The 17,815-nt window shown below is 40.6% G+C and overlaps 1 protein-coding gene across 2 annotated transcripts in view; it reads right to left on the bottom strand.

Moving 5' to 3' along the window:
- Positions 1-17,815, bottom strand: part of HDAC3 (histone deacetylase 3) — a 94,819-nt gene that overhangs the window by 63,827 nt on the left and 13,177 nt on the right. For both annotated transcript variants that reach the window (XM_089656476.1, XM_089656540.1), the window contains 2 exons: positions 14,329-14,385; positions 1,512-1,567 (listed from right to left, as the gene is read on the bottom strand). In XM_089656476.1, coding sequence (XP_089512602.1) covers positions 1,512-1,567; positions 14,329-14,385 — 113 coding nt within the window. The remainder of the gene's footprint in view (positions 1-1,511; positions 1,568-14,328; positions 14,386-17,815) is intronic.

Genomic DNA, 17,815 nt, shown 5'->3' with positions numbered 1-17,815 from the left:
CGCTTTGTGAATGGCCCGGCGCCTTCTGGGACCTGTCATGTGTCCCAGAAAACACTGGACCATTCACAAAGCGCAGCGCATGCGCAGTGGGCACCCGGCTGTCACAGAAGCCAGCGCGGGAAGACTGTGCAGCGCTGGAGCGAGGAAAACGTAAGGTCCTGCAGGAGAGAACAGCTGAGCGGCCGGCCCGGTATTCTGACATGGTGGCGGCAGAAATACCGGACCGGCCGCTTTATATTCGCTCCATAAGACGCACTGATGTTTTCCCCCCTTTTTTTGGGGGAAAAAAGTGCGTCTTATGGAGCGAAAAATACGGTACTTAGCTCTCAGCTTGATAGCTCAGCTAACTAACTTCTGTCTCAGCTATAACTGAAGAAATTAACTCTCTCACTGGTTCAAGGCCAGTCACACATTTTAATAATTATGATTAATCATAAAAAACAAATATTTTGCAAGCTTGCCATCAATATAAGTGACGAATTATGAATTTGATATTAATGTTTATCAAAGTTCTCTGCTTTAAGCAGTCTAATATCTTGTGACTCTGTTCCTTTAGCCTAGAGAAATGACATCAGTCACTGCTCATGCTCTTGGCATCTTGGCAATGATGCTTTATTGTAAAAATTAACCAAGAAACAAAGGGTCCAAGGCCAACACATTTCATAGGCATTACACCCTCATATAAAAAAACGACTAAAATCTGAGTTTTTCTTTATCATAAATCTAAAATAGAGATAGAGATTCTAAACCATCTTTGCTCAACCAGGATCCATTAAACCCATGGGGTTCCCCAAGAGGTTGCATGGGGTTCCTTGAGGTACTATATAATTTATTTTATATTGCAGCCACTGCAGTGTTCTATTTTTACAGCAACCATGTATTGTGGACAATAAGTGAGATAGATAGGATGTAAATTTTGTAATTGCTTAGCCCTGGTAGGTGGGGGGGAATGAGGAGCAGACATGTTTTCCCCTGATAGCCCTGAAACATGTTGGTTATTTGTGAATCAATGAGGCCACTTTGACTCCTTTATGAATAATATGGTCTGGCACTCTGGTGACACTTCTGTTTGGAAGGTAGTCTTGGCTGCATGTGAACTTCCCAACCAAACCCAGTGAGCTCTTTAAATGACTGTCTTCTTTCCTACTCTGCATTGAAGTCCCAGTGCCTCTTGGATTTACTGCTTTGAACAGATCACTCCTACAGATTGGTAGGAGTCCTCCTGGTTTTCCATTTTACAAATTTGGAACTGACATTTATTTTATAAAGGCATAAAACCTTTGTAGGTTTGAGCTTTAAACGTGAGTCTGTCATGAAGCAAAATACTTGTGAGAGAAGTCTAAGATGGCTGCTATATGCCCGCATGACAAGTTACCATTTGAAGTTTTTCACACAGATATTTATTTTGTCAAAGATTTCCATTACAAAACATTTACTTCAATTCATTTGAAACTGAAATTAAGCTACACTTAAATATGAATAAAAGAGAGAAAACAAATTTAAAGTCTTACTTGAGAAGCTCCAAAATACCAATCACAATGTCATTGACATAACAAAATCCAGAAGCCTGTGAGAGAAAACATTTATAAAAATGAAATATGAAGTACAGAGTAGTGAGTATGCACCTGATTTACTATAGTATGAAGCAAGGTGAACTGAACTTGCGCTTATGCTAAATATCCAATTATGTCAAAGAAAACTGCTTTTTCACACTGTATTTTTTTACATAAATGTATACTCATTTTATCTCACATTAAAAACATAAGTAGTAATAGTAAACCAGGCCCCAAATATCCAGTTTAAAGAGTGAGACCACCCAAAACCAACATTAACATTTTATTAAGTAAATTGGTGTTCATTTCTCTCATTACCTTCCAATATTAAACCCACTGCCTTCTCTGCAGCATATATTTTCCACACATTTCTCTCTCATCTACATACGACTGTACTGTAGCCTGTACATGGATATGAGGAAGGGACACAAACAGTTGGTTCAGCTCAAAGGTCACAGATTTAGCAAGCTCGTGAAAAGGACTATTTGTATTACCTACTGAGAATTGATCTTAATCATTTATTTGCTTGTCTGATTAGCATAAAATAAAAGTTGAACAATATAACAGTGGAACATTTATATATATTTTTTTTTGTTAAATATCTCAACCCACGGAGTAAAAGAACAACAATGAAAGGCTAGGTAGGTGAAAGGGTAGTTGATGCTTGGAATAGACTTCCAGCAGAGGTAATGTTTGAAGTATGTTTGAAGCCCATTACTATTAACGGACTGTTAACAGTAATGGGCTTCAAACATACTTGGGAAAAATAGATCTATACTCAGACAAAAAAAAGTTAAAGAAAAAACAAAACATTTATTACAAAAAACAAGGGCAGACTTGATGTACCACTTGGGTCTTTTTCTGCAGTCACTTTTCTATGTAACTACTGTTGGAAGATTTATACACGATAGTACTGCTACAGGCAATGATAGTATATGTAATTGATGATGGCTATATATATATATATATATATACACACACACACACACACACACACACACACACACACATATACATTATATATATATATATATATACACACACACATATATATATATACACACACACATATACATACACATATATATATATATACACACACACACACACACACACACACACACACAGTTAGGTCCATATATATTTGGACACAGGCACAACTTTTTTTTTCAGGTATTTATCAAAACATATTCAAGCTATAGTTATAAAATGGATATGGGCTAAAAGTGCACAAACTCAGGTTTAATTTGATTGGTGTGTACATCCAAATTGGAAGAAGGGTTTAGGAATTACAACTCTTAAGAGTAGCCATCCCCCCTTTTTCAAAAGACCAAAAGTAATTGGACAATTGAATCAAAAGCTGTTTCATGGCCAGGTGTTGGCTACTTCTTCGTTATTTCTTCATCAGTTAAGCAGGTAAAAAGTCTGGAGTTGATTCTAAGTGTGGTAAAGAAAAACCCATTCACAACATCCAGACAAGTGAAGGATACTCTCCAGGAGATGGGCATATCATTGTCAAAGTCTACAATCAACAGAAGACTTCAAGAGAGCAAATACAGAGGGTTCATCACAAGGTGCAAACCATTCATAAGCCTGAAGAATAGAAAACCCAGTGTAACGTACCTGATGTGGAGAGAGGGCGCCCTCTTACCAATCCCGCACGGGACTCCTGATAGGGTAGACAGAAGGCAACGAGCTAGGAGGGGCACGAGTGCCTGACGGGTCTGCGGTGACATCTGGCAGGTGAAGACCCGGAAGACCAGGATGCAGGTCAGTAGCAGGATGCAGGTGAGCAGGTGCAGCAGCAGAGAGGTGTAGCTGAGATGCGGAGGACCGTGGCAGCTGGTAGCCAAAAGTAGTCACAGGCAGGAGAGGTAGAATAGTCAGGCAGGCTGGGTCAGGATCACTTGGGCGGATCAGGTACAGAGGAGTAGGCAAGCGGATAGTCAAAGGGAAAGCTGGGTCGGTGCAGGCGGAGTTCAATCGTAGTCAGAGTCAAGCAGGTAGATCACAGGAGTTAGGATACAGATACAGAATGTAGTAGACCAGAAGGTACCATTCTGATTGCAGCAGGGGTTTAAATAGCCCGCCTGTGCACGTCAGCATGTGCACACTCGGGTGTGCGCATGCGCACTGGCATGGCCACTGGGAGCCTGGCACTGGCACACAGATGTGCGCAGATGCAAAGCTCTTTTCCCCTGACAGCCAGATTAGACTTTGCCAAAAAACATCTAAAAAAGCCAGACCAGTTCTGGAAAAGCATTCATTGGGCAGATGAAACTAAGGTTAATTTGTACCAGAATGACGGGAAGAAAAAAGTGTGCAGAAGGCTTGGAACAGCTCATGATCCAAAGCACACAATGCCATCTGTAAAACATAGTGGAGGCAGTGTGAAGGCATGTGCATGCATGGTTTCCAGTGGCACTATGTCCTTGGTGTTTATCGATGATGTGATAGCAGGCAGAAGCAGCCGGATGAATTCTGCAGTGTTTAAAGATATACTGTCAGTCCAGATTCAGCCAAATGCTGCAAAGTTGATTGGATGACGCTTCACAGTACAGATGAACTAAGATCCAAAACACACTGCAAAAGCAACCAAGGAGAATTTGAAGGAAAAGAAGTGGAATATTCTACAATGGCCGAGTCAGTCACCTGATCTCAACCCAATTGAGCATGAATTTTGCTTGCTGAAGGCAAAACTAAAGGCAGAAAGACCCACAAACAAAGAACAACTGAAGACAGCTGCAGTTAGAGCCTGGCAAAGCATCAGAAAGCAGGAAACCCAGTCTTTGGTAATGCCCATGGGTTCCAGACTTCAGGCAGTCATTGCCAGTAAAGATTTCTCAACAAAATATTAAAAATGAACATTCTATTTATGATTGCCGTATTTTTCGCTCCATAAGACGCACTTTTTTCCCCCCATAAAAGGGGGGAAAATGTCAGTGCGTCTTATGGAGCGAATATAGAGTGGCCAGTCCGGTATTTCCGCGGCCGACACCATGTCAGAATACCGGGCCGGCCGCTCAGCCCTTCTCTTCAGCAGGACCTTACCTGTTCCTCGGTCCAGCGCTGTATAATCTTCCTACGCCGGCATCTTTAGTGTGGGCACTCTGCTGTGACAGACGGGTGCCCACTGCGCATGCATGAGAAGCGATGTGCTTTGTGACTTGCCCGGCGTCTTCTGGGACTTGTCATGTGTTCCAGAAGACCCCGGGCCATTCACAAAGCGCAGCGCTTTTCGCGTATGCGCAGTGGGCACCCGGCTGTCACAGCCGGGTGCCCAAATTAACGAAAGGGCAACTCCACGGAAGTGGAAGCAGGTACCTGTCAAATTCAGGTACCCGCTCCCCCTCCCTCCCCAAAGGTCCACTGTCTGGTCATCTCCTGTACTGCGTCCGCAGTCTCTGGTCATCTCCTGTACTGCGTCCGCAGTCTCTGGTCATCTCCTGTACTGCGTCCGCAGTCTCTGGTCATCTCCTGTACTGCGTCCGCAGTCTCTGGTCATCTCCTGTACTGCGTCCGCAGTCTCTGGTCATCTCCTGTACTGCGTCCGCAGTCTCTGGTCATCTCCTGTACTGCGTCCGCAGTCTCTGGTCATCTCCTGTACTGTGTCCGCAGTCTCTGGTCATCTCGTGTACTGTGTCCGCAGTCTCTGGTCATCTCGTGTACTGCGTCCGCAGTCTCTGGTCATCTCGTGTACTGCGTCCGCAGTCTCTGGTCATCTCGTGTACTGTGTCCGCAGTCTCTGGTCATCTCCTGTACTGTGTCCGCAGTCTCTGGTCATCTCCTGTACTGTGTCCGCAGTCTCTGGTCATCTCCTGTACTGTGTCCGCAGTCTCTGGTCATCTCCTGTACTGTCTGCAGCCTCTGGTCATCTCCTGTACTGTCTGCAGTCTCTGGTCATCTCCTGTACTGTCTGCAGCCTCTGGTCATCTCCTGTACTGTCTGCAGCCTCTGGTCATCTCCTGTACTGTCTGCAGTCTCTGGTCATCTCCTGTACTGTCTGCAGTCTCTGGTCATCTCCTGTACTGTGTCTGCAGTCCATTGGTTCAGAATATTTTTTTTCTTGTTTCTCGCCTCTAAAACCTAGGTGCGTCTTATGGAGCGAAAAATACAGTATATTCATTTGTCCAATTACATTTGAGCCCCTGAAAATGGAGGGACTGTGTATAAAAATGAATAAATAAATAGTGCAGCGCTAAATACTAAAACAAACATACATGTAAATAAATAAATATGCAAATCAATAAATATCATATAAATGTGCAACAGTGCAAATAAAGTGTAACACGTGTATTCCACCAGGAAACATTAAGAGTGACCAAGTGATAAATTTTGCTCAATAAAGTGCAATCTGTGTATTCCCTATAAGGGAATATTCAAAGTGACCAAGTGACCAAACAAACTATATAACACAAAATACTCTAAAAAACGACACTCTGTGTAAACATATATATATATATATATATATATATATATATATAGTGTATCTCATACACAATCTTTATGCAAGTGTTGTCAAGTGTCCACACTGTGTATATCCAAAATTAGCTGCAATGGCCCCTCACCTCCTTACATCGACCCTGCAGGGTCAACTCGCTTTGGGAAACAAACACCACTCTGGTATATCACAGGATCCTCCCCAGCGATGTATGCTCTACATATGAAATAATATGATCCTGCTGCTGATGTTCCCTGGACTGAAGAAGTGGTAGGGCTCCAGATTTTATGAAAATGAGCTAAAAAAAGACCAGCAAGTTAAGCAGCGTATTGAGAAAATGCTTCAACAAAAAGCCCTGCTGACCAGTTCACAAATCAATAAAGCTCAAATTCAGAGGGGTTATTCGCTTGGAAAGATCCTGAGATACACCAGAGTGGTGTTTGTCCCTTGAGGTGAGGTGTTCCTGTGTGATCTGTGTAAGGAGGAACCGGAGAAGGAGCTGGTTATAGAGCATACATCGCTGGGGAGGATCCTGTGATGTGTGGACACTTGACAACACTTGCATGAAGATTGTGTATGAGATACAATATATATATATATATATATATATATATATATATATATATATTCACTTGGTCACTTTGAATATTCCCTTATAGGGAATACACATATTGCACTTTATTGAGCAAAATTTATCACTTGGTCACTCTTAATGTTTCCCGCTGGAATACACGTGTTACACTTTATTTGCACTGTTGCACATTTATATGATATTTATTGATTTGAATATTTATTTATTTACATGTATGTTTGTTTTAGTATTTAGCGCTGCACTATTTATTGATTTGACTCACATTGGTAGGAGGTTAAGTGTCAGCAGCTATAGGGAGAGGGCCCCATTCTGAGCGCAGGAAGTTGTTTCTTAATTCATTGTGTATAAAAATGGTTGCAGTTCCTAAAACTTGTACTTGATATTTATATTCAACCCCTTGAATTAAAGCTGAAAGTCTGCACTTCAAATTAATTTGGATTGTTTCGTTTTATCAAAAATCTGATAATTGTGCCAGAGTCCAAATATATATGGACCCAAGTGTGTGTATATATATATATATATATATATATATATATATATATATATATATATATATAAATATATAATACACACACACACACACACACCGGTATATATATATATATATATATATATATATATATGATACATACGTACACACATAAACACACACACACACATATATACACACAGTGAAGGAAATAAGTATTTGATACCCTGATGATTTTGAATGTTTGCCCACTCACAAAGAAATGATCAGTCTAAAAATCAAATGGTAGGTGTATTTTAACACAGACAGAATAGCAACAAAAAATTCAAAATAAATGCATGTCTAACAAATTATGCACTGAGTTGCATGTTCATGAGGGAAGTGTCAGGAATCCGGATATGACCAGAGATGTGTGGACTGACACAGGGAATAGCAGGCTTCAGGAGTAATGTAATAATATAGTTTATTTGTGCGACACACCAATATACTGCAACTCCCTCCTTACTGGCCTGCCTCGCCGCTGGCTATCCCCGCTTCAGTCGATCCTGAATACGGCTGCTAGACTCATTCACCTTTCCAACCGCTCTGTTTACGCCACCCCCCTCTGCCAATCCCTCCACTTGCTTCCCATTGCGCAACGGATCAAATTCAAAATCCTAACACTGACGTACAAAGCTGTCCACCATACTGCCCCAAACTACATCACCGACCTAATATCCAAGTACCACCCAACACGCACACTCCGCTCCTCACAAGACCTCCTTCTCTCTAGTTCCCTGGTCTCCTCCTCCCATGCCCACCTCCAGGACTTCTCCAGGGTGTCACCCATCCTCTGGAACTCCCTGCCCCAACCCATCAGATTATCACCTACTCTCCTTTCCTTTAGGTGCACCCTGAAAACCCACCTCTTCAGGGAAGCCTACCCCACCCCCTGCTAACTTGCCAACCTCCTCCACTCTTCCTACCACTTCATCCCCCACAGCTTTCTCCTCCTGTGCCACCATCCCCTCCCTCCTAGATTGTAAGCTCAAAAGAGCAGGGCCCTCGATCCCCTCATGTTTTGCATTGTATTGTATTGTTATTGTTCTGTCCCCCATTGTAATGTACAGCGCTGAGCGAACTATTGGCGCTTTATAAATACTGTATAATAATACTGTATAATAATACCAACGCACCGTGCAAGTAAAAACCAAATAATCAAACACCCACCAAACATATACACATGCAGAGTCAAATCGTAGTCAAGGCTAGCCGCGGTCATACACCTGAGAGAGCATGCGGCACTGGGAGCCAGACAGGACAAGGAGCGGGTCACAGGAGCAGAGATAGCACGTGGGAAGGAAACTGGCTGAAACGAAGGGATAAGGAATAGAGATAAGGAGCTGGGTCCAGAAGTAGGTAACAGGAGCAGGTAGCAAGGTTCAGGTTATAACAGAAATACAGATGTCACAGGCACATGGGAACAAAACACCAAGGCCCTGATTGCAGGCCTGGTTACTGCTTAAATACACCTCCTGCAATCAGCCTCAGGTGATAGCTTGATTGCAGGAGGTGAGATCCTGGCTGCTGAAAAGCACTCGCTGGTAAGTACTGGTACTGCAGCCCATAGAGCAGGCGAGCCCCAGCACCACTAGCGGTAAGTCATTTCCTGACAGGAAGTATTTGATCCCCTTCACAAAACATGACTTAGTACTTGGTGGCAAATCCCTTGCTGGTAGTCACAGTGGTCAGACGTTTCCTGTAGTTGGTCACCAGGTTTGCACACATCCTAGGAGGGATTTTGGCCCACTCCTCTTGGCAGATCCTCTCCAAATCATTAAAGTTTGGTGGCTGATGTTTGACAACTCCAACTTTTAGCTCCCTCCACAGATTTTCAATCGGATTAAGGTCTGGAGACTGGCTAGGCCACTCCAGGACCTTAATGTGCTTCTTCTTGAGCCACTCCTTTATTGCCTTGGCCGTGTGTTTTGGGTCATTGTCATGCTGGAACACCCATCCACGACCCATTTTCAATGCCCTGGCTGAGGGAAGAAGGTTCTCACCCAAGATTTGACGGTACATTGCCCTGTCCATCATCCTTTTGATGCGGTGCAGTTTTCCTGTCCCCTTAGCAGAAAAACACCCCCAAAGCAGAATGTTTCCACCACCATGTTTGACAGTTGGGATGATGTTCTTGGGGTCATAGGCATCATTCCTCCTCCTCCAAACACTGCGAGTTGAGTTTATGCCAAAGAGCTCGATTTTGGTCTTATCTGACCACAACACATTCAACCAGTCCTCCTCTGCATCCTTCAGTTGTTCAGTGGTAAACTTCAGACGGACCTGGACATGTGATTTCTTGAGCAGAGGGACCTTGCGGGCACTGCAGGATTTCAATCCTTGTCGGCATAGTGTGTTACCAACTATTTTCTTGGTGACTGTGGTCCCAGCTGCCTGGAGATCATTGACGAGATCTTCACGTGCAGTTCTGGGATGATTCCTCACTGTTCTCATGATCAATGACACTCCACGAGGTGAGATCTTGCATGGTGCACCAGACCTAGGGAGACTGACTGTTTTGTGTTTCTTCCATTTGCGAATGATTGCACCAACTGTTGTCACCTTCTCACCAAGCTGCTTGGCGTTAGTTTGGTAGCCTAATCCAGCCTTGTGTAGGTCTACAATCTTGTCCCTGACATCCTTGGACAGCTCTTTGGTCTTTGCCATGGTGGAGAGTTTGGAATCTGATTGTTTGATTGCTCCTGTGGAAAGGTGTATTTTATAAGGGTAACAAAATGAGATTAGCAGCACTGCCTTTAAGAGACTGCTTCCAATCTCAGCTTGTTACCTGTATGAAAGACACCTGGTAGCCAGAAATCCTGCTGAATGATAGGGGATTAAATACTTATTTCCCTCATGAACATGCAAATCAGTGCATAATTTGTTAGACATGCATTTCTTTTGAATTTTTTGTTGCTATCCTGTCTCTCAGTGTTACAATACACCTACCATTCAATTTTTAGACTGGCAATTTCTTTGTGAGTAGGAAAACATTCAAAATCAGCAGGGGATCAAACACTTATTTCCATCACTCTCTCTCTCTCTCTACATACATACTAGAGATGAGCGAATTATTCAAAAATTCGATTTGGCTGATTCGCCGAATTTGCGGGAGAAATTCGATTCGATGCGAATTTATCTTATTAAAAGGGTTTCTAGGCTTCAGAGAGCCTTTATATTAGTGCAGAACACTGTACCTTTAATTTAAATGCCCTTGGAGTCTGCTGGGGAAGAGAAATAATACTGTCAGTCAGTATGACATGCAGATGAGTGCCGTCGATCTTAGAATCACCGCACACTTCACTCATTTGGGCAGTCACGGGGCACGACGAAGAAGAAGAAGAAGGAGGAAAAGAAGAAGGAAAAGAAGAAGGAAAAGAAGAATGAGCAGAATGAAAAGAAGAAGAAGAAGAATGAAAAGAAGAAGAAGAATGAAAAGAAGAATGAAAAGAAGAATGAGAAGAATGAAAAGAAGAATGAGAAGAATGAAAAGAAGAATGAGAAGAATGAAAAGAAGAAGAATGAAAAGAATGAAAAGAAGAATGAGAAGAATGAGAAGAATGAAAAGAAGAAGAGGAATGAAAAGAAGAAGAATGAAAAGAATAATGAAAAGAAGAAGAATAATGAAAAGAAGAAGAAGAATGAAAAGAAGGAGAATGAAAAGAAGAAGAATGAAAAGAAGAAGAATGAAAAGAAGAAGAAGAAGAAGAAGTATGAAAAGAAGAAGAATGAAAAGAAGAAGGAGAAGAAGGAAAAGAAGGAGAATGAAAAGAAGAAGGAGAAGAAGAATGAAAAGAAGGAGAATGAAAATAAGAAGAAGAATGAAAAGAAGAAGAAGAAGAAGAATGAAAAGAAGGAGAATGAAAAGAAGAAGAAGAATGAAAAGAAGAAGAAGAATGAAAAGAAGAATGAAAAGAAAAAGAAGAAGAATGAAAAGAAGAATGAAAAGAAGAAGAATGAAAAGAAGAAGAAGAAGAAGAAGAAGAAGAAGAAGAAGAAGAAGAAGAAGAATGAAAAGAAGAAGAAGAATGAAAAGAAGAATGAAAAGAAGAAGAAGGAGAATGAAAAGAAGAAGAAGAATGAAAATAAGAATGAAAAGAAGAAGAATGAAAAGAAGAAGAAGAAGAAGAATGAAAAGAAGAAGAAGAAGAAGAATGAAAAGAAGAAGAAGAAGAGGAATGAAAAGAAGAAGAAGAAGAAGAGGAATGAAAAGAAGAAGAAGGAGAATGAAAAGAAGAAGAATGAAAAGAAGAATGAAAAGAAGAAGAAGAATGAAAAGAAGAATGAAAAGAAGAAGAAGAATGAAAAGAAGAATGAAAAGATGAAAAGAAGAATGAAAAGAAGAAAGAAAAGATGAAAAGAAGAAGAAGAAGAATGAAAAGAAGAAGAAGGATGAAAAGAAGAAGAAGAAGAATGAAAAGAAGAATGAAAAGAAGAAGAAGAAGAATGAAAAGAAGAAGAAGAAGAATGAAAAGAAGAAGAAGAAGAATGAAAAGAAGAAGAAGAAGAATGAAAAGAAGAAGAAGAAGAATGAAAAGAAGAAGAAGAATGAAAAGAAGAAGAAGAATGAAAAGAAGAATGAAAAGAAGAAGAAGAATGAAAAGAAGAAGAATGAAAAGAAGAATGAAAAGAAGAAGAAGAAGAATGAAAAGAAGAAGAAGAAGAATGAAAAGAAGAAGAAGAATGAAAAGAAGAAGAAGAATGAAAAGAAGAAGAAGAATGAAAAGAAGAAGAAGAATGAAAAGAAGAAGAAGAATGAAAAGAAGAAGAATGAAAAGAAGAAGAATTTCAGTACAGCAAAAAGTGTATCTGCAGAGAGCTCCGCTATTTCTGACAGTTCTCTGACAGTTCCTTCACATTTACAGCGGTTGAAACATTGTATCTATTTTATTTCCGAATAAAAACATCTGAATCCTAAATGGAAACAAATAGATACAATGTTTCAACCGCTGTAAATGAACTGTCAGAACTGTCAGAAATAGCGGAGCTCTCTGCAGTGACACTTTTGCCGGCTGATCGGGGAAAATTCGATTCGTGCACCCGAAGTTTGCTAAAATTCGGATTCGATGCGAATCAAATTTTTCCTGATATTCGAAACGAATTCCACTTCGCCAAGTTCGATTCGCTCATCTCTAATACATACATACAGTGGGGATCGAAAATTTGGGCACCCCAGCTAAAAATTTGTATTAATGTGCATAAAGAAGCCAAGGAAAGATGGAAAAATCTCCAAAAGGCATCAAATTACAGATTAGACATTCTTATAATATGTCAACAAAAGTTAGATTTTATTTCCATCATTTACACTTTCAAAGTAACAGAAAACAAAAAAATGGCGTCTGCAAAACTTTGGGCACCCTGCAGAATTTATAGCATGCACTGCCCCCTTTGCCAAGCTGAGACCTGCCAGTGTCATGGATTGTTCTCAATCATCATCTGGGAAGACCAGGTGATGTCAATCTCAAAGGTTTTAAATGCCCAGACTCATCTGAACTTGCCCCAACAATCAGCACCATGGGTTCTTCTAAGCAGTTGTCTAGAAAACTGAAAATAGTTGACGCTCACAAAGCTGGAGAAGGCTATAAGAAGATAGCAAAGCGTTTTCAGATGTCAATATCCTCTGTTCGGAATGTAATTAAGAAATGGCAGTCATCAGGAACAGTGGAAGTTAAAGCAACATCTGGAAGACCAAGAAAAATATCAGACAGAACAGCTCGCAGGATTGTGAGAAAAACTTTTCAAAACCCAAGTTTGACTGCATGATCCCTCCAGAAAGATCTGGCAGACACTGGAGTTGTGGTACACTATTCCACTATAAAGAGATACTTGTACAAATATGGTCTTCATGGAAGAGTCATCAGAAGAAAACCTCTTCTACGTCCTCACCACAAAAATCATCGTTTGAACTTTGCAAATGAACATATAAACAAGCCTGATGCATTTTGGAAACAAGTTCTGTGGACCAATGAGGTTAAAATTGAACTTTTTGGCCGGAATGAGCAAAGGTACGTTTGGAGAAGGGGCACAGAATTTAATGAAAAGAACCTCTGTCCAACTGTTAATCATGGGGTTGGGTCAATCATGCTTTGGGGTTGTGTTGCAGCCAGTGGCACAGGAAACATCTCACGAGTAGAAGGAAAAATGGATTCAATAGAATTTCAGCAAATTTTGGATGGTAACTTGATGCCATCTGTGAAAAAGCTGAAGTTAAAGAGAGGATGGCTTCTACAAATGGATAATGATCCTAAACACACCTCGAAATCCACGGGGGATTACATCAAGAGGCGTAAACTGAAGGTTTTGCCATGGCCTTCACAATCTCCTGACCTCAACATAATTGAAAATCTATGGATAGACCTTAAAAGAGCAGTGCGTGACAGACAGCCCAGAAATCTCAAAGAACTGGAAGACTTTTGTGAGGAAGAATGGGCAAAGATACCTCAAACAAGAATTGAAAGACTCTTGGCTGGCTACAAAAAGCGTTTACAAGCTGTGATACTTGCCAAAGGGGGCAGTACAAGATATTAACTCTGCAGGGTGCCCAAACTTTTGCAGACGCCATTTTTTTGTTTTCTGTTATTTTGAAAGTGTAAATGATGGAAATAAAATCTAACTTTTGTGGACATATTATAGGAATGTCTAATCTGTAATTTGATACCTTTTGGAGATTTTTCCATCTTTCCTTGGCTTCTTTATGCACATTAATACAAATTTTTAGCTGAGGTGCCCAAACTTTCGATCCCCACTGTATATATAATATATATATATATATATATATATATATTTTAATTACACACACACATATCAAATTATTTTAAGATATCAATGTTTCAAGAACATTTTAAGTTTATTTTGCACTTTTTTTTTAATACTTGTAAATGGCCATATTTTCTCACTACGTATGTAAGTACCCAGATTCAGTTTGAGATGGAAGGCCAGCATTCTGAGTCAAACCAGACTTTGCTGCAAAACACATTTTCTGATAATGAGGATCCAGAGTCAGAGTGGGCAATGTTTGCACAGGGGTGACCTCACCACTTTGTTCCTAGCAGAAGGGTGACGTGTCACTTTACTGACCAGGGCATTTGACCAAGCTGTATTGTTGCTGACTCAAAGATAAACATCTAGATACAATTACTACAAAAGGTTCTCAAACAACAAAACTGGTTGCATAAAATAACATTATTATTCTTTGGTTGCTTAGCTTAAAGAAAATGTGCAAAAGTTTTATTACCTCAAATTTTTTTGCATGGTGAAGTCCCCCAGCCCAGTTAATTGCAATGTCACAAATCTGTAGATCAACAATTTTAAGAATGCAATTACATTTGGAAAAATCAAACAAATTATGTGGATTTTTTTTAATAGCATTAACAATTATTTACATGCTTACAGTTTATTATCTACCTGTCCAATGGTACTTTATAAGTACAGAAATTTCTATACAGAAATACACAAACTCTACAAGAAAAAGCAGAGTCAGATTGCAAGCACTATTTTTAAAGCAGCACTACTATCAGTTTTCTGCTTAATTTTTCTGTTTTAAACTGTTCTGCAAATCAATTTGCTACAATCTCGTTTTACAGAGTGTAAAATCCACACGCTGCAGGCAGTGTTTCAAGGGGTCAGACTGGCATTTCCAAATCTAAAGTCACTGGAGTTTCATAAATATAGTGGAAGACTTTACAAAACTACTAGAGGAATGGAATATTTAACACTCAACCGGGCTGAATATACAGTGCATCCAGAAAGTATTCACAGCGCTTAACTTTTGCCACATTTTGTTATGTTACAGCCTTATTCCAAAATAGATTAAATTAATGTTTTTCCTCAACATTCTACAAACAATAGCCCATAATGACAATGTGAAAGAAGGTTGTTTTAAAATCTTTGCAATTTATTAAAAATAAAAAATGAAAGAAAATGCAAATACATAAGTATTCACAGCCTTTGCCGAGACACTCAAAATTGAGCTCTGGTGCATCCTGTTCTCTATGATCATACTTGAGATGTTTCCACAACTTGATTGGAGTCCACCTGTGGGAAATTCAGTTGATTGGACATAATTAGGAAAGGCATAAACCTGTCTATATAAGGTCCCACAGTTAACAGTGCATGTCAGAGCACAAACCAAGCCATGAAGTCCAAGGAATTGTCTGTAGACCTCCAAGACAGAATTGTATCAAGGCACAGATCTGGGGAAGGGTACAGAAAATTTCTGCAGCATTGAAGGTCCCAATGAGCACAGTGGCTTCCATCATCCATAAATGGAAGAAGTTTGGAACCACCAGGAATCTTCCAAGAGCGGGCCAACCGGCTAAAATGAGTGATCGAGGGAGAAGGGCCTTAGCCAGGGAGCTAACCAAGCACCCGATGGTAACTCAGAGAAACGCTGGAGCTCTTTTAGTGGAGAGAGAACCTTCCAGAAGAACAACCATCTCTGCAGCACTCCACCAATCAGGCATGTATGGTAGAGTGGCCAGATGGAAGCCACTCCTCAGTAAAAGGCAAATGGCAGCCCGCCTGGAGTTTGCTAAAAGGCACCTGAGGGACTCTCAGACCATGAGAAACAAAACTCTCTGGTCTTATGAAACAAAGATTGACCTCTTTGGCCTGAATGCCAAGCATCATGTCTGGAGGAAACCAGGCACCGCTCACCACCAGGCCAATACCATCCCTACAGTGAAGCATAGTGGTGGCAGCATCATGCTGTGGAGATGTATTTCAGTGGCAGGAACTGGGAGACTAGTCAGGATTGAACGAAAGATGAATGCAGCAATGTACAGAGACATCCTTGGTGAACACCTGTTCCAGAGCGCTCTGGACCTTAGATTGGGGTGACGGTTCATCTTTTAACAAGACAACAACCCTAAGCACACAGCCCACATAACAAAGTCGTGGCTATGGGCCAACTCTGTGAATGTCCTGGAGTGGCCCAGCCAGAGCTCAGACTTGAACCTGATTGAACATCTCTGGAGATCTGAAAATGGCTGTGCACCGACGCTCCGAATCCAACCTGATAGAGCTTGAGTGGTACTACAAAAAAGAATGGGAGAAATTGTCCAAAATAGGTGTGCCAAGCTTGTAGCATCATACTCAAAACTACTTGAGGCTGTAAATGGTGCTAAAGGTGCTTCAACAAAGTATTGAGCAAAGGCTGTGAATACTTATGTACATGTGTTTTTTTTTTTTTTAATAAATTGCAAAGATTTCAAAACAAACTTCTTTCATGTTGTCATTATGGGGTATTGTTTGTAGAATGTTGGACAAAAATGAATTTAATCCATTTTGGAATAAGGCTGTAACATAATAAAATGTGGCAAAAGTTAAGCGCTGTCAATACTTTTTGGATGCACTGTAATCAGTAAAAAGCATCAATCACATTCAAATTTCAAAGATCGGTTCTATATTGTTTAAAAGAGAAAGAACATGCAGGGCTTTCCCCATAATCTCTCACCCTGATCAACTCTTTCAATAAAGCAAAATGCAGCTCTGACAGCCTCTAGCACTCTTACAGGAAACTACTGTGGTTATCCAAGAGGGAAAAGGCAAGTTAAAAATAATGAAAAATACACAGTCTTCCTAAAGTTCCCAATCTAGACACCTTTTACAAAGCCTATACAGAAGTGTAATCCATACAGAAATTTGTGTGGAAAAGGATGATGGTCTTAAATGAGAACTAAACCCTTGAACCAATGCAATGTAATATTGCAGCTTACAGTCCATAAATGTGGTGGCTACATTAGTTTTGGGGGGTTTTGTGCTGAGAAGATTTTAAGCAAATACTTGTTGAAATGCAGTGTCTTTGTCACTTCTTGCGAGCTGCACAGAAGAAAATCTTCCCCCCTAGCTATCTACTGTAAACTGTCAATTTCTGTCCCCCATGCAATGGAAATGAAGAGATGCAGACATGTTTGTAGTGCATATCCTCAGAACAGTCTAGGGTGACAACCATGGCTCTCTTCATACTCTTCAGGGTGGCAGGGGTGCGCAAAATCACGTATAAATACACATGATTTTGCATTTCCGGGTAGGAGGCGTGTGTGCATTGCGAGCGCACCCTACCCGTGGCACGGCGCGGCCTCGGCTGTCAATCACTGGGTCCTGGCAGGTGATTACTCACCGCCACCCGGTGATTGCTGAGCAATACCGACAGGGGGAGAGAACTGTCTGTAAACAACCACAGTTCTCGCCCGTCAGCTTTTTATTAGCACTAATCACTGTATTGGTGTCACTGGGGATATCAGTGACACCAAGTTAGTTCCCCCCAGTGTCAGAATGCCCGTCGCAGTCCCGCTATAAGTCGCTGATCGCCACCATTACTAGTAAAAAAAAAAAAAAACAACAAATCTCAGTATATACACCGCCATTTGTAAACATTATAACTTTTACGTAAACCAATTAATTTACATGTATTGGGATTTTTTTTTCAGCAAAGATATGTAGAACATATTTTGGCCTAAATGACGAAATTAGATTTTTTAATTTTTTTTTACTGGACATGTTTAATAGCAAAAAGTCAAAAATATAGTTTTTTTCCTCAAAATTATTGTTTTTCTTTTTATACTACATAAAATATAAAAAAACGCACAGGCGATCAAATACCACCGAAAGAAAGCTCAATTCGTGGGGAAAAAAAGGACATAAATTTAAATTGAGTGCAGAGTTGCATGACCGCGCAATTGTCAATTAAAATAGCGCAGCGCCGTAACGCAAACAATGGC

Source organism: Staurois parvus, unplaced genomic scaffold, assembly GCF_062004578.1.
Source record: "Staurois parvus isolate SC_StPar_1 unplaced genomic scaffold, SC_StPar_1.0 ptg000006l, whole genome shotgun sequence".
Classification (NCBI taxonomy): Eukaryota; Metazoa; Chordata; class Amphibia; order Anura; family Ranidae; genus Staurois; species Staurois parvus.
This window is presented reverse-complemented; position numbering and strand designations above follow the sequence as displayed.